Below are 17,809 nucleotides of genomic sequence, written 5' to 3'. Positions count from 1 at the left end.
TGGTTACATGTCATATGCATATTTTCATTTTGTTTTTGGTTGGAATGTTATGTATGTAGATATGAAGATATATTGTTCTACAATCGAATCGATAGTATATTTATATCAATTCTTTTTCTTTTGGGACAATGATGATGATGAATAACATATTTTTTCTAACCCGTTTATTTCGATATATGTGTTGATATATACTTTTGCTGTTGATTTTGAATGGTTTGGTTTATTGGAAAAATGGTAGGTAATAATGCTGGTACTATGATATTGAATATTGCGTTTTTGCGTGAACCGAACTTGATGTATGTTGTTGTATGCAATGAATAACTGTTGTGTTGTTGATGTTGTTGAAAACCAATTCCTATTCCCTATCCTTTATCCAGCAGCCACACCGAAGACTTGTCCTAATTGTTTACTCGCTCTACTGATTTCTTCCCTCTTTCTCTGTTTCTCATCCTCGCTCTGCCTATCATACACAGGCGAGGACTTGCCGTTACTAGCTGTACGTCTCATGGCAGGTGCGAACCCCTCAGCTAATACCTTTCTTCTATCCGCCGTAGCTTCAGAAGCTCGTCTAGACCAGGAAGGCAAGATTTGGGGTGTTTGCGTCTGATTTATAGGTGATGTATGATCTGAATGATGGTCTCTTTCTGCTGGCCTTTCCATTTCCCTGTCACGTGAACTTCTACCTCCTCTAGCCCGATCACGAGAATCCGATCTTCTTCTCGTCCTAGATCTAGAAGGAGCCTGTTCTCTATCTGCTGGTCCACCGAAATTGGAAGTCATAGCCCCCACGTGATGTTCCTGTCGCTCCCTCGATCTACCCCTTCTGGGCGAATCAATAGCTACGTCCAGAGCGTTCCGGCTTCTACCTGGTCGAGCGACTGTCGATTGAGCAGGGACAATCGGCGATAATGGCACACCGTTGTTTTCCCTATGACTAGGGGTAATGACGTTAGGAACGGAGGGTATGGCTTTTCGTTGCGCCTGAGGTGAACTGGGTATAGGATCAGATCGAGATCGGGATAAGAGAGATGTGGATGCTGTCACCTGAGGACTCGAAGGTATACCGAGTGGAACGGTTTTTCGACCAGGTGTGAAAGGTGGGATGGAGGATTCGGATACTATCCGCGAAGATCTGGGTGCAGGTTCTTCCTGAGCTCGAGAGGGACCTAAGCTAAGTCGAGAGAATCCGGAATCGATAAGATCGGCTCTGTCTTTACTTGACGCTCGGCTCTTGTGGTTAGCGGGTTTACCACAAGCACATCGTGGTATCAGGGCGTTGGGCGATATCACACTATTGACGGCACTTGGCTTTCGACCGAATCGCAAGGTATCTATGGAAGCTCCAATGGGGTAGACGGTCGATCCCACGGATCCAGGTGTCTGACTTGGAGCAACCAGTGGAGAGGCTCTGGCAGCGAGAGCGGGGATTTTCATCGGTACGGATGCAGGAGCGGCACCGAATTGCTTGGTGGGATAGGCGGGAGGAGGAAGATCAAAAGTGTCTCTTTTCGGGGAATCGACTTCTGAAGGGTTCGTCTGGGGAGATTGGAGAGGAGATGATGAGACGGATGAAGATCCGGAAGAGACCGAGCTGGACCCTCGATTCTGAGGTAAAGGTCGAGGAGATCGACCTGGATGCTGAGTCGGTCGGACCAGTGGACTAAGAGAAACGGGTAATTGCGAAGTGATTTTTACAGGACCGTGGTTCGCTCGAACAGCAGGTGAAGGTGTACCTTGATCACGAAGTCGACATTCCGATGAACAGTACAGGCTAAATGATTTGTCAGCATGATTACAGCTATGGACTGATGGAGCTCGACTCACCCCTTGCAAGGCTGTTGGCAGATGAAACATCTTTCGAAATCTTCTTCGAACATGGTATCGAGGTTGGGAGGCGGGGATGCACGAGGCAAGCCGCAGTTTTGACAGAGCTGGTTGAGAGACGGCATTTTGGGTATGTCAGCGAGTTGTATTTGATTGAAAATAGCTTGACGGATTAGAGAGTGATGGATGGTTTTTCGAAATGAGTGGGAAATTTTGAACGAATGTCTGTTTGTCGGAACGAGGATGGTCACAAGGACTTTTTGTGATGGATGAGATTGATGGGATGGATAGGAACAAGGCTACTCACGAGCTAGGGAATCTATTTATACTTGATCTTTCAACTCGCAGTCTGAGGCCGACAGAGCGGCTGTCGAAACTCTGTAGACTGTAGTTGAAAAGTTTCACGCTCCGACCAGGTTGGAAGGACAACTGGCTGTGTCTGAATCCAATTTCTGACAGGTGACGGGTGATCTAAACACGTTTCGAGCTTCGGCTAAAGAAAGCAAAGTCCGACTGGACAAGGACCGATCTGAGCGGAGGTGAAAGCTGGTTAAATGGCAGACCGTTGTAGCGAAACAGTGCAATGACGAAATTGAACAGAGGTGTATTGAGGTATGAAGTATTCGGAATTTTGAATGGAAGAAAAGAAAAGTCGATGTATACACGTTTTGCAGTCAAGATCGGGCTTGGGGGGAGGTTCGAGTTGGTTTCAAAGTGGTGAAAGGAAGGGTTTTGTGGGTTGCTGTGTTGAGAAGTCCAAGGAAGGTTGAGAAGGCCTTTCAAGTCCAGCGGTAGGTATGATGGTTGCAGTCGACGTTGGTGAAAGGAGAGAGTGAATGAGTCGATGTGTTTAAGCGAAGAAGGAGATGCTGAAGGGGAAAAATAAAACAGCGATGGCAAGGATAGTCGGCCGAAATTGAAATGACGTTGAAGTGATGGGCGATGTTGGGTTGACAGAGTATGCGATGCTGCTGATGGGTGTATGTATAGGATGGATCAGCGATTGTTGCCTGGCGCTATATAGAGGTGTATGACAAAAGGTATGGAAGAGAGAAAAAGAAAAAAGTCTGAAAGATGTGGACAATTGAACAAGTGAACAAAGGGGGAGGACTGAGCGGTTATCGGTTTTGTCAAGATGAGAATAGCGATGATGTCGACATGGTCACTTTGAGAATTGGGTAGAGGATAGGACAATCCACAGAGGACCCAGTTTATATTGCCAGGAGTTAGGTGAACAGAGCAACAGAAGCAATCAAATTTGAATGTTTCACCTTATACCATCCAAGAGTAGTCGTCGAAAAAATCCAAAAAAAAGAGATTAATTGTCTCGCACGTTCCTCTCTCATAGGAGATTAACAGCAACACACGTGAATCCTCGCCGATCAATTCGAAAGCTCACTCACCTTCTATCTGCTCTAGGATATGCTTCCAAGGCGCTGTGTGTGAGTGTGGGTACGTATGGATGAAGAGATGATACCGATGCTTGTGGTGTTATTATTGATTCTTTGTAAAGATATGAAAATTTCGATCAGGTATGCGGTATGGTCATTATAGTGTGATGCGATGCAAGACTCACGCCATCGATTAGAGAGACCTACGAGTACCGTACATAATCAGATAGCGTAGCGACAGTTGACTCGAAATTTTCTTGGAATACGCGATCTTTGCCAATACCAGATTACTCTGCAATACAGTAGTACGGTTATTTCAGGGTAAAAAAACACCCTAGGATTTTCATCGAATTTTCTCGGGGGTTTACGCTTGGTCCACCATCCCGTTCCTCTTTTGGATGACGCACTCTACTTTGAAATTATTCCGATTGCGATGTTCGTTCTCGATTTTAAAGTTTTCCTTCATCTTGGATTCAAACGTGCTAACACATATGCAGCAACCACGACCTCAGCACCTCAGCACCTCGACACGTAAACATTACATTTTGAGCGAGTCAAAAGAGAGTTTCACTCTTAATTACGTATCATACCAACTGTATGGACTGTTTCTTCGGTACGGAGGTCCGGAAACACGGTCCAGGAGTCTGCATACACGTTTACAAATCAACGAAATGAATGAGATATACATACAGTATACACGCCGCCAGGTTGTGTTCATTCAAAGATTCAAAGCCTTTTAAACGAGTAAACCCTTTTCACACACTACTAGTAGGTTCAAAGGTGGATTGTGTTTCACCCTCAATACGAATCTCTGTTGTATATGAGTAGTGTCGACTTGGACTTGGCACATACCACATCATTTTATCGGAGGAGGACGGGGACGGGTATTCCTGTACTCCCTACATCCCCAAAGGATTTGATATGATACCAGTACTTATCAGCTGACCATTTAACGGAGATGAATGGATCCCAATTATCACATCTGCTCAATCGGTTCATCGTCTTGCCCTAAACTGAGAATTTGTCCATGCACAACGCCGAAATTCTCTATACTGGTCTGACCGTCGCCTCGAAATCCAATAAATGACGTTTCATCCTGTTCTCTTGACGTGGATCGGTCATCGCCGAGGTGGTATTTGAATTTCCGTCGATGGCGAAGGACTGAAAATTCACCTTTGCCATCTCTCTGTTTTGTAGATGTCATTCAGAAATGATGCAGCGCGGTAAGATACCTAGACCAGCTCTCTGGAATCGTTTGTAGACCGAACTGATGTCATAGGTACGATACCTACAAGGAATGTTAGGGGCTACAGACTGATCCTGGATTTCACGTAAATCGGTCCGGCATTTGCGTTTGATGCACTGTAGTAGCTATGAAGCATTAATTCTTCGATTTTCGATCCAACTTACCTTTAGGAGGTTAGGCGAGTCAAGAGCATAGAAGGTCAGGTGGTTCGGTCAGCAAGACAGAAGTACCAACTGTACGATGAACACGAGTGATCAGATCTGCTGACATGACGGAGGAGGAAAGAGAGTGACCTGCTTGTCGCCTCTTTCACCATACCTTGACGCCACAAATTTCTTCCTCACAGAGGCTCGAGCCTGAATATGGTCGATCGAGGTCCGAGATCTTGGTAGAATGCCGTTCCTGACATCTCAGCCAGCTCAATCTCGCTTGAGTCCAACGTCGAAGTGCAGAGCTTATCTTAGCTTGGGATGATGGCCCTACATATCCAATCCAGCTTTCGCAGTGACTAGATCCAATTGTCCCCATCGTGCATTGATGTCAGATACCGTACACTGAGTCCCGTGTGCTAAGAGAGAAAGAATATCCAGGCATGAGCAATCGCCCTCACCTTGCATCCGTCAAAGACTTGTCTCTCACTCACCTTGGAGGACTCGCAGGATAAGTTCGGTGAAGCGATGGGTGCCACAATCGCTTTCTCCAAGGGGGGCATTGGGGATGTGAGAAGATAACCCCGCTAATCCCGAAGACGCGTCTTTAATGTTGAGGTTGAGTTCTTTTGAACATGCACGCGTCAACCACCGACGACCGTCCACCGTCCACATTGAATCAGCCCATCATGCAACCTGATGTCACATACAACTACTTACTTACACCTGAGCAGGAGCACAACAACGCCATGACTACAGAGTCAACACGCTCTGTAGAGCCCATGACACCCAATACCACAGTGGAGAATAGCGGATATACCATGAAACAGAGCCCGAGTCCGGGTCGAGAAGGATTGAAGAGGAAGGCTGGTGAAGGAGGTCAGTATCAGATAGATGACTTCATCACTTCAAGCTACGACTTGGGTTCGCTGATCCACTCGTCTTGTATAGCTGTCAATCCAGAAGATAAGGAAAATGGTGGAAGTGCAGATAAGAAGGCGAAAGTTGATGGTGAGCTATAACAATGCCTAAAAGGTATGACAGACAGCTGACGGAGAAAATCGTAGATGCATCGCTAGTAGAGCTGAAAGGTCGGAAATTGATATTCAAGCAAGATGCATCTTCACGTAGACTCCCTAGACGACGTGAGTCTACTATCCTCGCTCGAGTTTTGCTCGTCACTGATATGTTTCGATAGAGCTGCTCAAGTTCGAAGGGTGGCTCTTGGACGAAGTGGAAGCTGGTAAGACTGTTGGAGAGATACCAGAGGAGTTTTGGGTTTTGATCGTCATGGCTGGACACGAGCTGTGAATTGAATTGCTTTCCTTATGAAGAAGGTAGGTCTCAGCTGATGTCATGATGTTATATCCCAGCAATTCAAGTAATGAGTCGTTATTCATCAAACATCTTAAATCCGCCTTGGACGTGGTCAAAAGTGGACAAGGTAAATCCTTCTGCCAAATCTCAGTTAGCTTTATATTGACGCTCCACCGGTAGATCCCCTGCCCAACGAATCGCTTACACCTCTCATCCCTAAATTATTCACCCTGCATCAATACGGCTTCCTCCCGTCTGATTTCGCCCCTTCCTCATCTACTACCAAAGTTCCCGCGGCATTGCAGATACGTTGTTGGGAGGCGAATGATTTGCAAAAGTACTTCCCCTCAGATCAGCTGGAAGAGCTTTTAAGGAGGAGGAAAGAGAGAGAACAAGCTAGAGAGGAATGCGTGGCGATTGTGAATGGTTTGGATGATATTGAAAAATTAGAATTGATCAAGGGAGATAAAGTCGATAAGGGCAGTGTGAAGGAAGCGAAGGAGAAAGCAGTCGTCGCTAAGACGGAAGCCGTCGAAGTGAGTGGTATCATCGCGACTGTAGGGGCATAGCTGACCTTGGCGCAGGAGTCACCTCGTATAGCTAGAAGGAAAGATAGGGAAGGAACTGCCAATACCGTTGATTCGAGAGGGAGAAGTGCATCACCTACAAAGAAGGGTAAAATGACTCCTGAGGAGGTGAGCTTGACCTTGATGGTCTGAATAAGCAGGTGGAAGCTGATGCATCAAATATAGGAGGAAGCAGCCAGGCTGAAGAAAGAGGAACGAGAAGCTAAGAAAGCGGAAATGGCTGAGAAGAAAGCGTGAGTCTCCTCCTCGGAGATTGACTGCGGGTACCTGACTGTATGTTTCACCTCAGTGCCAAGGAAAAGGAAAAAGAACGAAGGGACGCTGTAGTAGCTAAACAAGCCAAAGCGATGTTGGGATTCTTCAAGGCCAAAGCGCCCACTACACCTCCGATTAGTCGTGCGAGTGAGGCTGGACCTTCTAGTGAGTTGAGCTGTTGAAGCTTACACCTTGCCCACGCTGATAGAATTCATATTCATAGAACTGAAAGGTGGCGATGGATCTCCAGTCAAAGGCAAAGGTAGTGACTATTCAAGAGTCTTCCTGCCGATGACTCAGAGACCAAATGTGCATATAGCGGAGATAAATCGATGGACACATAAAAATCGCTCCATCAACGGCGATATCACTTTGGAAACGAAACATGTAGATGTGCAGGACTGGCAACCACTTGGTAAGCTGTCAATCTTTCCATATAGGATACGCGCTGACTCGGCTGTAGATTTCATCAATGAACATCTTCGGAATCATGGCAAGCAAGTTCGCTCGTCTCGAACACATCTTCCCAAAGGCCTCAAGAGTATGCCCCCTCATGGTTCAGTCGCAGATGTATACAATACGCTGGAAGATGCAGAAGATCCACGTGAAGTGTTGAGTCAGTTGAAAGATAGAAAAAGGTTTCCTTGGAAAACACTTGCTTTCGATCAGCAAACCAGACCACCTTACTGCGGTAAGCTTATTCATACACATCTGCATCAGGTAAAACAGCTGATGAATCTCACGTAGGCACTTTCACCAAGAAATCAGTCGTAGTGGGACCACGAACGCCGTTCGCCCAAGACCCTATTTTCGATTATTCGTACGACTCAGGCGATGATTGGGTAGATGATGAAGGTGGGGAAGACGTGGATGATTTCGGTGATGGGGAGGTAAAAGAGGATGAGGAAGATGAAGAGGACGATGAGGACGAGGGAGAATTCGATGACTGGCTGGATGATGCTGAAGATGTAGAATTCACGCCTGTTGATGGAGATGTCGATCCTCTCGCTGGACCCGAACAGGCTAGATTACCGATGAAAGTGGTTAAGAAATCGAGGGATGTACCGAAAAAGGTGGTCAAGCTTACGCCGAGCTGGAAGGGGCCTGTGTGGGAGAAAACAATAGGCGACGAGGGCGTGGATGGATTAGAAGGGTATAGAATACAGCTTCTGAATGGTGAGTAGATTTTTCGTCAAGTCATGACGTTCAAAGTATGTATGCTTATCATTGCCTGTTATAGATACCCCTCATTCCATCAATCCATTCACATTCACTTCTCCTGAACCTGTACAATCGTTCAAATCGTCTTTCAGCACTACCGTCATTGGCACGACTCTCAACGTGCGATGTCTCCTCTCCGTCGAGCCGATAGTAGCCGCACCTGCGCCACCAACTGTACCGGAGAAACCTATTCATGTACCCAATTCATCCTCTATCTACTACAAACCCGTCTACCCCGCATCCGCATCAGTGGTCGTTAACGGTGATATCGCCAATGGCACGACACAACCTAAATCAAGACCTGCACCGAAAGTAGGGTTCCCGGAAGAACACCTTGCAGAGCTGTACAGACTTATAGATGGAAGTAAGAAGATCAAACCGGATTTGATATCTCAGTTACGTGAGAGATTCGAGAATGTCACTACGAAAGTGGCGATCGAAGCGAAGTTGAGGGAAGTAGCGGTGAAAGAAGGTAAAGGCAAGGAAAGTCAGTGGAGGGTCAAATCTGAAGCATGGGTGAGTAGAATGTCCGTCACGGGATGATGTATGTGCTGATAGATCTACAAATTGGACAGACTGCTATCGGAGTGTCACCACCTGCACCGACCCCTACACCCGCTCCTGCGCCGGCCCCAGTCACGAATTCGAAGTCGGTCGCCGATTTCTTCTCTTCGCCTGCTCCCCCCTCGTCCGATATTGAGACTAAGAACGAGTCATTTGGTGCTACGACCGATGAACCTATGATCATCGATGCCTAACGTCATACGAGCAAGATACGAACTGAAGGAAGATAAGTAAGAATCATCATGATTGTTCTGTATAGCATTTTCGCACGTATCTCCTTCCTCTTATGAACATTTTCTTCTCTTGATTGATGAGTATCACTTCTTGTTAATTACAACCATCATCATCATCATCATCATCTCTTGCATCTAATCTGTTCCATGTCATGTCTAATGTATATAACGAATTCACATGTCATGTTATATTCCATGTTTCATGTCTGATCTGATCATCAGATACGAGATACGGTGCCGGATTCACGTAATAACGCTTGTTTCACCTTGCCGCTTTGACTAAGTACTGATGTACAGTACACGAAAAAGCTGTGTACTTCACAGTTGATATTGCTGGGGCAGAATGACGAACATCGACTGGATCTGGACTTGGGGAAGATGAGACCAACCTTGTCTTGGATGAGTATCACAACGCCCCGGGGTATCGAATCAGCTGTACTTTGGAATAATGCGTGTAAAGTTACTGTAGAATTGTCGTTCTTGTGTGTACAAGGGATTTCCTGGAAGTATTGAGACCAGTGTCGTATACGTATCAAGAGGTCTCGTCGCTATCATCGTATGTTCTGCTACCACACAGAGCATATGAATGGTGGCGATGCCCAGTTTAGATGCAAGTACTCTAGCATGTGTCTGAGATCGAGAAGAACATATCCTGCCTCTCATACATATACATATATATGACCAGTTGGGGGGGAAGGCCCAGAATCCGCCAATGTGAGACATAGCTGACGACTTAACAATTGAAATTGGGTAAGTATATTTAAATTTAAGGTTAGTTGTTTCTGTATCTCGTGAAAAAGTGTTCTGGAACCTCCTATCTTCATAGAGAAAGAGACTTTCGACGTATGCAATGCTTTGCGATAAAATCGTGATGTTGTCGAGTTGATCATCCCCATCTTTCTTCTTCCTCTTCTTCGGTTCCCTTCTTTTCACCTTGGTCTGATAATATTGACAAGTAGCATTGAAGCTACACTCGTTCTAGTTGCAACGGCCTTTGCAGTATACAGAAGGCATTATCAACAGGGATATACAGAAGTGGCGATGTCACCTGGATTGTTAGATTCAGAATTCACTTCCCGGCATACATCCTCTTTTATACCACCAATAGCATTCCCGATTGTACCTGGTTTGGGATCTTCTTCGCCTTCATCTCTGTCTCCTTCTTCCGGAATTACCAAACATCCACACGTATGGGATCTCCCCAGCAACACAAACGGGTCTAAACCGATATATTACTCTCACGAGGTTATATCTATCGTAAATCCCACTCTGGATCCAACCAATATTGTTCCTAACAGTATTGTAAATTCAAATCCTAGTCCAACAATCAGAAGATCATCTGATCCTACACCAATGTCGACGTCACATGGCGTGGCGCTGGGACATTATCATCTATTACCTCCTATAGAGCTTATCGGTACTGGAAATGGTACGAGCCAATGGCCAAAGGCTAAACCGAATGGTCCACGACCACAATCGAGAACACGAACCACTAGACCTAAAGCTTCCTTCTACATACTGGATAATGACAATGAGCAAGATGAAGATAGGTATATCAACAATTCAAATCAATCGTCTAGGTTGTACCATTCCAACTCTTCTCGTAAAAGGTCGATGGAGAGATATGCAATCTCACATGCACATGCATATGGACAAGAGCAACCTATGCAATTCCGAGTGGTCAACCCTGATAGAACTTCATCTTCTACTTTATCTTTGACCGATGAACATCTCGACGACAACGAGGTCGAGATCCAAGATAGAGAGGGAAACGATATGAGACGAGGAAGTATATATCTGGATGGTGAAATCTCGGAGATGGACGAAGAAGAGCTAGGGGTCAGATTGTCGCAATATAATATGATTACTGGGTATAACCATACCCCTATGACAGGTGCTGAGACGAACAGGGGGATCAAAGGCAGACCGAAGAGTTTGATCGATAGAGCGAGAACATTCATGCTAGGACGGAATAAAGATGAAATCGAAAGAGATCACCAGTAAGTATCATGATCTCGATTTCATAAGTGAAATCTTGTTGATCGGTTAAGGGGTTCTGTATCGGATAATTCAGCTACAAGGAAGCTGGACAACGGAATGTTAATATATTGAATGAAGAGCCGAGGCCTGATTCGAGAAGCTGGCTGAGATGGAACAAACTCGAATCTGAAGATAGGAGAAGAGCAGCAAGTGAGGATTTGAGTAGAAATCATATGGCCCAAACAGAAAGGATCAGACAAGGGTGAGTCTTTCCTACCCTACGCCCCTTTCCTGATCGTATCTCACAGATGGATGTGGCAATAGCTGACACAGTGTTGTATTTGGCATATGGACTGGGACAGATCATCAAGTACTGCCAACACACACCCGCGATCCAGTATACCACAGAAACGAATGATTAATCCATATCCTAAAATGACATCTAACCTTGGACTTGATCCTAACAGCAAGAGCGCCACTCATATGAGAACCCCTACGAACACGTGTAATCAAGTTCCTGTAAATCCGAATGAGGTGGAAGCTTGGGATGGTGGATTGCCACCTCAACGACCAGCACCCACTGGTCAATTATCTTCGTATAAGGCAGAACCACAGATGATGGTGAAGAAGAAATCCTCGAAAGGATGGAAAGAAAGATTTAAGCTATTGAGATTATCTCAATAACGATTCGATTGCAAGAGGTATTCAGTGCACCGTAGTTGGCTTGATTAGTTTCATCCTTACTCTGTCTCTTTTCACAAAACCACTCGGTTTACAAGTTGACAGCAGTTGTTTGAAGATATCTATACTACACAGTCATACATATGTATCTATACTATAAATGGATCTACGAAAGAAAATATTGTACATGAATCATCATATAGACTTGATTTGACCTGCTAAGGAGGAAGGTTGATTAAATCACTCATAGCCCTCCGTCAACATCCTCATTCTTCTCTTCGACATGATGTCTGTGCCTCCTACTCTCAATTGAGCTAGTAGCAGCCCTGTCGTCCTCATCTACTGCTTCTTGGGACATATTGTCATCAAATTCGAGGCTATCTGGCTTCTCATCGCCTCTTTGCTCCAAATTGGGAAGAAACGGTGATATAGAAGGTGAAAGTAGACTTGTCTTCTGCTGTGAGGAAGGTTCAGCCATTACTGAAGATGGTGTGGAAGTTGATATGGGGATGTTATCCATGGCCGGATGCGATGATGTAATAATGGTACCAGTGGTTATAGGGGCTTTTGATTCTTTCTCTTTTTCTTTCAACATTTCCAAAACAGCTTCATTTCTCTTCCATCTCGACCCTTGGCCTTCTCCTTCTTCACCCAATCTGATCCTTCTCCAAGCACTAAGCTCGTACATCCCTACTTCACCCCATATCCCAGCTTCGTTCATACTTTCATCCATATAGACCATGTCACTGGGCGACGGTAACGATATACTCATCTGAGCGGCAGAAAAGGCAGCCAAGAGCCATAAGGTAGCTACGAACAGACAAAATAGGATACCGAACGAAAGATGGCCACCATGGAAGAATTGCTCGATAGGTGTAGGTGGACCCCGTTTAAATTGGACTTTGGGTTTGGAAGGTGGTTGTGAAAAATCGTGTTGTTTGGTCTGGCCGAAAAGTAAAGGATGTCGAGATGGTTGGAAGGCTCTGGTTATCTGGGTGGTAGGAGGTAAAGGAGAGAATGGTGCCATTTTGGGTTATTGCCCGGTGTTCTACCAGAGTTTGAGATTGAACCGCAAGTGGGTCACGACGACATGGGGACATGCATGTGTCAGTCTTATATCATCGTTTTTTATACATGTATGTATTAGGTATGTGTTGTTCAGATACTGGTGACGAGGTGGGCTAGAAGACTGGCTGGATTGTCAAGCCCAGATACATACAGATACAGATACAGATACAGATACAGTAGTACTGCAACCCTGAGGCTTCTTCACCTGCCACTTTCGCCAAAAGAAGAGTATGATATCATACTTTTCTTGATCATCCTTGACAGGACATCTCTTTTAGACCTTGAAAAGGTCACTCAGGAAAACAAAAACATTAACACTCTCTACGAGGCAATGACAGTCCTACTTGATGCTGTAAAAAGTCATGATATGTACTGCACCAAAACATGGAAGATTCCAATCACCAGCCGGCTTCGTGCCTTAAATCACTATCAACCCCCGTCGATCTTCGATTCCGGATAAATGACGTAGCAGATCGATCGATGTTTACTTGAGAACATTACGAGGATTTTGTTTACACCCCCATGCGTGATTTAGCTCATCTTACAATATACAACAATCAGCTAGGATATTGTCTGTACTTGAACCCAGCTGCTAGCTGCTGAATAACAGTCATCGTCGTATACTGCAAAAACATTTCACTTACAATGGCCCCGAAAGCGAAATCGAGAACGTCTGCAGGAGCGAAAAGGAAACATGATGATGAGAAGGATGTTTCCAGCAATGGAAGTGGAAGTGGAAGTGGAAGTGGAAGTGGAAGCGAATTGAGTGAATATGAATATGGTGAGTGAGATTGTCCGATCAAGTATGTAAATGTAGCTTACAGATACCCCGAGTGTAGATAATTCGGACGATGGATACGAAGATTTCCCATCAAAAAGGAAGAAGACCAAGAAGACCAATGGGGATGTATCACCTACGAAAAGCAAGGCAAAGATCAAATCAACAAAGCAAGAAGCCAAGTCAAAAGTACAAGACAGTCCCAGCAACAACAAGAAGAAATCACAAGATTCTCCTAAATCCAATAAGAAGTCCAAGCCATCTGCAGCAGACATCAAACCCCGTATCAAATCTACCAATCCCAAAGGTTTATTAGAATACCTCTTATCCGACGAAGCATTAGATTATGCTAACCCTGCTCCTGAAAGGGGTTACGGCGAAGTCGACTGGTCCAAACACACTTCACCTTCTGATCCCAAGACGGCTCCTGATCCATTACCTAAACCTGCTGCTTCAAAAAAGGAAAAAGCCAAAGCTGAAAATACCCATCCATCCTTATTGCCTGAGGGGTATATACGATATCCACATTCGGATATGACCCCCTTTCAGATTCTCACTTCATCTTTATTGCTTTCCAAACCCCTTTCTCACAAGTTGGGCATAAGGACCATATCGACATTACTTAATCCTCCATTTGAATTTGGCAAATTTGATGTATTGCTTAAAGCAGATGAAGAGAGGATAAGAGAGGGATTATGGAAAGCTCGAACTCAACATAAAGAGAAGACTTCAGTGCAGCTTTTAGAGTTAGCCCAAGGAGTGAGGGGGTTAAATGGCGAAGGAGAAGAGGATAGTTTGGGAGGGATCAAAAGGGCCATAGAGGGTCTGGGGAATGACGAGGAGAAAGCTCAAAAAAGAGTAGGAGACATGTTATCTACAATTAAAGGGATTGGACCAATTGGAGTATCGATATTCCTCAGGAGGATTCAATCACAATGGAATGAAGTTTATCCATATGTCGATCAGAGGTGTTTGAGTGCTGCGAAGTCGATTGGATTGGTGAATGATAAGGCAGGTGCAAAGGAGATTGCAAAATTAGTGGGAGATGATAGTAAGCAATTGGTCAAATTGTTGGATACGCTCATAGGGCTGGATCTTGAGAAAAAGTTGGACGATGTCGTTGAGAGGTATACCTAATTTTCGCACACGTGTTGTCATTCCAAACCGTGTTTTTGTATATTTGAACTCCCGTCCTTGCTGACTGCGCTTAAGAGCCCTGTATCATTTCGCAACATACTCAATGTTGTCTTTACCAGATCACATGCATTATTATATTCACAAATTAAATAGTTTATAAACAATTTACTAGATATATGATCTTTGTCAAAACGCCAGGTCACTTATTCCCATTTTTGCGATAAATGTATATACGTACCAAGCAGAAACAAAGAAAGATGCAAGATGCAAAGCGATGGAAATAATTCGAGAAGAAGGCATGATGATATATCTTATAATGGCTACAGTGTATGTTTTAACAAGAGAATGAATATATTAACAAAATAAGACGTATATACACCTAGCTCAACAAAGTATACCCAAGATAAGCGCAAAAAATCATGCTAAAAGATAAATAATGTCCAAAGAGAAAAGCAGAAAAGATCCATGCGATGCCATGCAATGCAATGCGAGAAGAACAAGAAACGTTTATGCTACAGTCATCGGGTGTTTAAGATGTTTGATATTGGGAAAGGCGATCGCGAAGAGTTGATGTTGAAAAGTTGAAGGGTTGATGATCACTGTCTCATCCCAGTACCGGCATATGAGGCTACTCTGTTGAAACCTACTCTACCTAATACTCGAGTTTTGGCAGATCCGAAGATAGGAGGTTGACCCATCGATACCGCTCTAGGACAAGGTGAATTTTCGTTACCAGAGCTGTTAGAACCGTTACCTCCCAAAGGTGAAGAATCATGTTCGTGATCTTCTTCTGTGATCGTCATACCCTGTCTTCTAGCCGTAGCAGCAGAGGCAGCGGCGAAAGCCAGTGGTGGGCATGGTGGAGCCGCACGAGAAGGGACAGTGGGTTGTTCACCATATGTGAAAGATCTCGTTCTGCTGAATTTCCTGAAATCGTGTAGATCGGAATTACGCCTTTCGAGATGTTTAGGATCATCCATTGGAGTGTATCCACCATTACATCGATCAGGTTGACTCTGGTAGAATCCACAATATCCTCCTTCCAATATGTATACCTCCGGATAGAAGATCTTGGGATACAGGGCATTGTTGATTAGACGATCTCTTGATCGGAGATGTTTCGCGAAAGTCGGTGCCCTTTTGGCGCTAAATTCGCAATGGAAGACGAGCACTACTTGCTCTCCTTCTTCTAATTCACCACTTCTACTGGGTACAGGCAATGCGTTACCATTGGCATGAACACCTTTCGATTCCGATAGTAGCAGTTGATCGAGAGCATCCATCGATTTGACGTTGATGGCTCCTTCGATATGTCCACCTTCGTACTCGTAATCAAATCGACAATCGATAATATGATATCGTTTGACTCTTGAGTGGTATTTCCCAGCCAGAAGTTCTTGAAGGGTGTTGGGGGTGATTCGAACCAATCCATCCTCTTTGACCTTGTGACAAGGTAAAATCTTCCCGTCCATCTCATTATCTCCGAAACCAGGTAATCCACCAGGCCCGTATGGGCTAACCTTTTGTTTCCCTTTATTACCAATAGGGCTGGCCACGCCTTGACCAGAAGTGGCAATGGATGCTCGAACTGGCTTGAACCCAGGGGAACCGTCAACTCGAGGAATAGCTCGAGGACCGTATCTTCGCATGTATTCCGCTTGAGTACCAGCCATTGAAGGTGAAGCTTCGTATTCACTCTCATCCTCTTCCATCTCGTGCATCTTGTTTTGATCGCACACGGAGAAAGCTCTTCTCATTGGTGCCATGGCCGCTCGAGGGAACGTACCAGATTGAGTACCGCCGAGAGTGTTCTTTGGAGGAGCGTAGAGAATAGGGAAAGCAGAAGTAGCAGATGCAGTTCGGAGGCCATTGTCGCCGGAAGAACCAGCACTGAGAGGGCCAAGGGTAGGTCGTTTGAAAGAAGGGTTGCGTCGAGCTGCTACAGTGCTGGACCGACCACCGCCAAACAACATTGCACCGGAGGAAGCAGTCTTTTCAAGGCCAGGTCGACCGATGCCCAAACCGAGTGAAGTACGTTTGGCGGATGGGGAGCCAGATGATGGTGAAGCTGGAGATCCAGTGACGAGAGAGCGTCGTTTGGCTGGAGCTTGGGCTGATGGCGCTGCAGGTGATTCGCAGAAGAAAGAACCAAGTCCGGGTGACCCGGAGAACGAAGCTGCACCACTGAAAGAAGGTGATTGCTGAGAAGATGGTCGGCGGGACTTGACTGCCGGTGAATCAATATCCATGCCAAAATCGTCGCTGACAGAGGTCGAGGCTACTGAACAAGGGGATAATGACATGACTGGGTCGGTCTGTGATGATTGTCAGTGACGGTACTGGTGAGCAATGATATGATAACACACCTCTCGTCTGAAGATATGAGCTTGCATTCCTAATCTAGGTCTACCAGTCTCTTCATTTGATGATGTCCACTGCATTGGTAGTCCTCCTCTAGGCCGTATGACGTTCCTTCCCTCAGGCAGATTTGGCGGTAACATCATCCCCTTGTTGGCTTTGGTAGTGGCTGGTCCTGCTGATCGCTGCATGATGTTTGCCGATAATTCCCTTCCGAACGTTCTTCCCTGTCCCAGTGGTCGAGCAGAGAGAGGCTTGATAGTATCATCAAGGTCCATGTTCGATGATTTAGAAGGAGAAGGGACAGTCAAGCGCTGTAATGGTACTGGATCTGGCCGACGAGGTCTAAGCGAGAAGACGGGTGAAGGCGATAGGAACCCAGTGGAATTCTGCGAGAACGAGGGAGATACCGCACCCTTTTTTGGCATGATGGGAGTAGGCGAGAAGCATGGCGAGGTCTCGCCGAACGACAGGGAGGAGTTGAACGATTGGTCAACCTCGATAGGTAAGTCGGTTTCCGTCTGGGTGGGAGACGGTATAGGTGATGGGAAGCGGGATGAGGGGAAGGACTCGTTTAACGGTGACGAGGAGAAGCTGTCCATGATGTAAGGCGTACTGAGTGGATACTCTGAACAATGGAATTTTCGAAGATGATGAGTTTCTATGAATAGTGGAATGGCATCTTCGATATCAGCAAGATGGATCTACGAACCTTGATTGGCGCGATGAAAAGATGTATGGATCAAATAGTTCAATCAAGTAGTAACGATGGTAGGTGCATGCCGATGCCATGGGGTAAATTGAAACATTACTCACAATAGGAGACAGTACAGAGACTGACCATATAGACCTGCATGCAAGTAGTCCGTCCACTGAGCTAAGTATAGCAAGATGTGCGAGCCTCAAAGAAAATTGCAAGTGAGACACCGGTGTGGGGTTGAGCCGGTGCTTGTGGAGAGGATCTCTGGAGGGTAGGATCACCCTGGCTCGTCTGTTTGAGAATGAGAATGATTCAGTGAT

The 17,809-nt window shown here is 45.4% G+C and overlaps 6 protein-coding genes across 6 annotated transcripts; 3 read left to right on the top strand and 3 right to left on the bottom strand.

Annotated features, from left to right (window-relative positions):
* Positions 1–369: 369 nt before the first annotated feature.
* Positions 370–1,949, bottom strand: L199_003069 (uncharacterized protein; the record flags this gene model as incomplete). The annotated part of the gene is made up of 2 exons (XM_064888806.1): positions 370–1,771; positions 1,825–1,949. The coding sequence occupies 2 exons, from the start codon at positions 1,947–1,949 to the stop codon at positions 370–372; spliced, it is 1,527 nt and encodes a 508-aa protein (XP_064744878.1).
* A 3,410-nt stretch (positions 1,950–5,359) lies between these two features.
* Positions 5,360–8,748, top strand: L199_003068 (uncharacterized protein; the record flags this gene model as incomplete). Its single annotated transcript, XM_064888805.1, has 14 exons — positions 5,360–5,489; positions 5,562–5,621; positions 5,678–5,755; positions 5,809–5,917; positions 5,984–6,054; positions 6,108–6,463; positions 6,512–6,622; positions 6,680–6,747; positions 6,804–6,934; positions 7,032–7,184; positions 7,233–7,460; positions 7,517–7,945; positions 8,010–8,506; positions 8,566–8,748. 14 exons carry the CDS (start codon positions 5,360–5,362, stop codon positions 8,746–8,748), a joined length of 2,604 nt encoding a protein of 867 aa, XP_064744877.1.
* A 1,080-nt stretch (positions 8,749–9,828) lies between these two features.
* L199_003067 (uncharacterized protein) lies at positions 9,829–11,451 on the top strand (the record flags this gene model as incomplete). Its single annotated transcript, XM_064888804.1, has 3 exons — positions 9,829–10,787; positions 10,862–11,029; positions 11,130–11,451. 3 exons carry the CDS (start codon positions 9,829–9,831, stop codon positions 11,449–11,451), a joined length of 1,449 nt encoding a protein of 482 aa, XP_064744876.1.
* A 241-nt stretch (positions 11,452–11,692) lies between these two features.
* L199_003066 (uncharacterized protein) lies at positions 11,693–12,475 on the bottom strand (the record flags this gene model as incomplete). The annotated part of the gene is made up of 1 exon (XM_064888803.1): positions 11,693–12,475. One exon carries the CDS (start codon positions 12,473–12,475, stop codon positions 11,693–11,695), a length of 783 nt encoding a protein of 260 aa, XP_064744875.1.
* Positions 12,476–13,161: 686 nt separating this feature from the next.
* L199_003065 (uncharacterized protein) lies at positions 13,162–14,431 on the top strand (the record flags this gene model as incomplete). Its single annotated transcript, XM_064888802.1, has 2 exons — positions 13,162–13,297; positions 13,356–14,431. 2 exons carry the CDS (start codon positions 13,162–13,164, stop codon positions 14,429–14,431), a joined length of 1,212 nt encoding a protein of 403 aa, XP_064744874.1.
* A 596-nt stretch (positions 14,432–15,027) lies between these two features.
* On the bottom strand, positions 15,028–17,391 carry L199_003064 (uncharacterized protein; the record flags this gene model as incomplete). Its single annotated transcript, XM_064888801.1, has 2 exons — positions 15,028–16,746; positions 16,798–17,391. The coding sequence occupies 2 exons, from the start codon at positions 17,389–17,391 to the stop codon at positions 15,028–15,030; spliced, it is 2,313 nt and encodes a 770-aa protein (XP_064744873.1).
* Positions 17,392–17,809: the final 418 nt, after the last annotated feature.

This window comes from Kwoniella botswanensis, chromosome 1 (assembly GCF_036426115.1).
Source record: "Kwoniella botswanensis chromosome 1, complete sequence".
NCBI classification, from domain to species: domain Eukaryota; kingdom Fungi; phylum Basidiomycota; class Tremellomycetes; order Tremellales; family Cryptococcaceae; genus Kwoniella; species Kwoniella botswanensis.
Note: the sequence above shows the minus strand (reverse complement) of the source record. Positions and strands in the feature narration are given on the sequence as shown.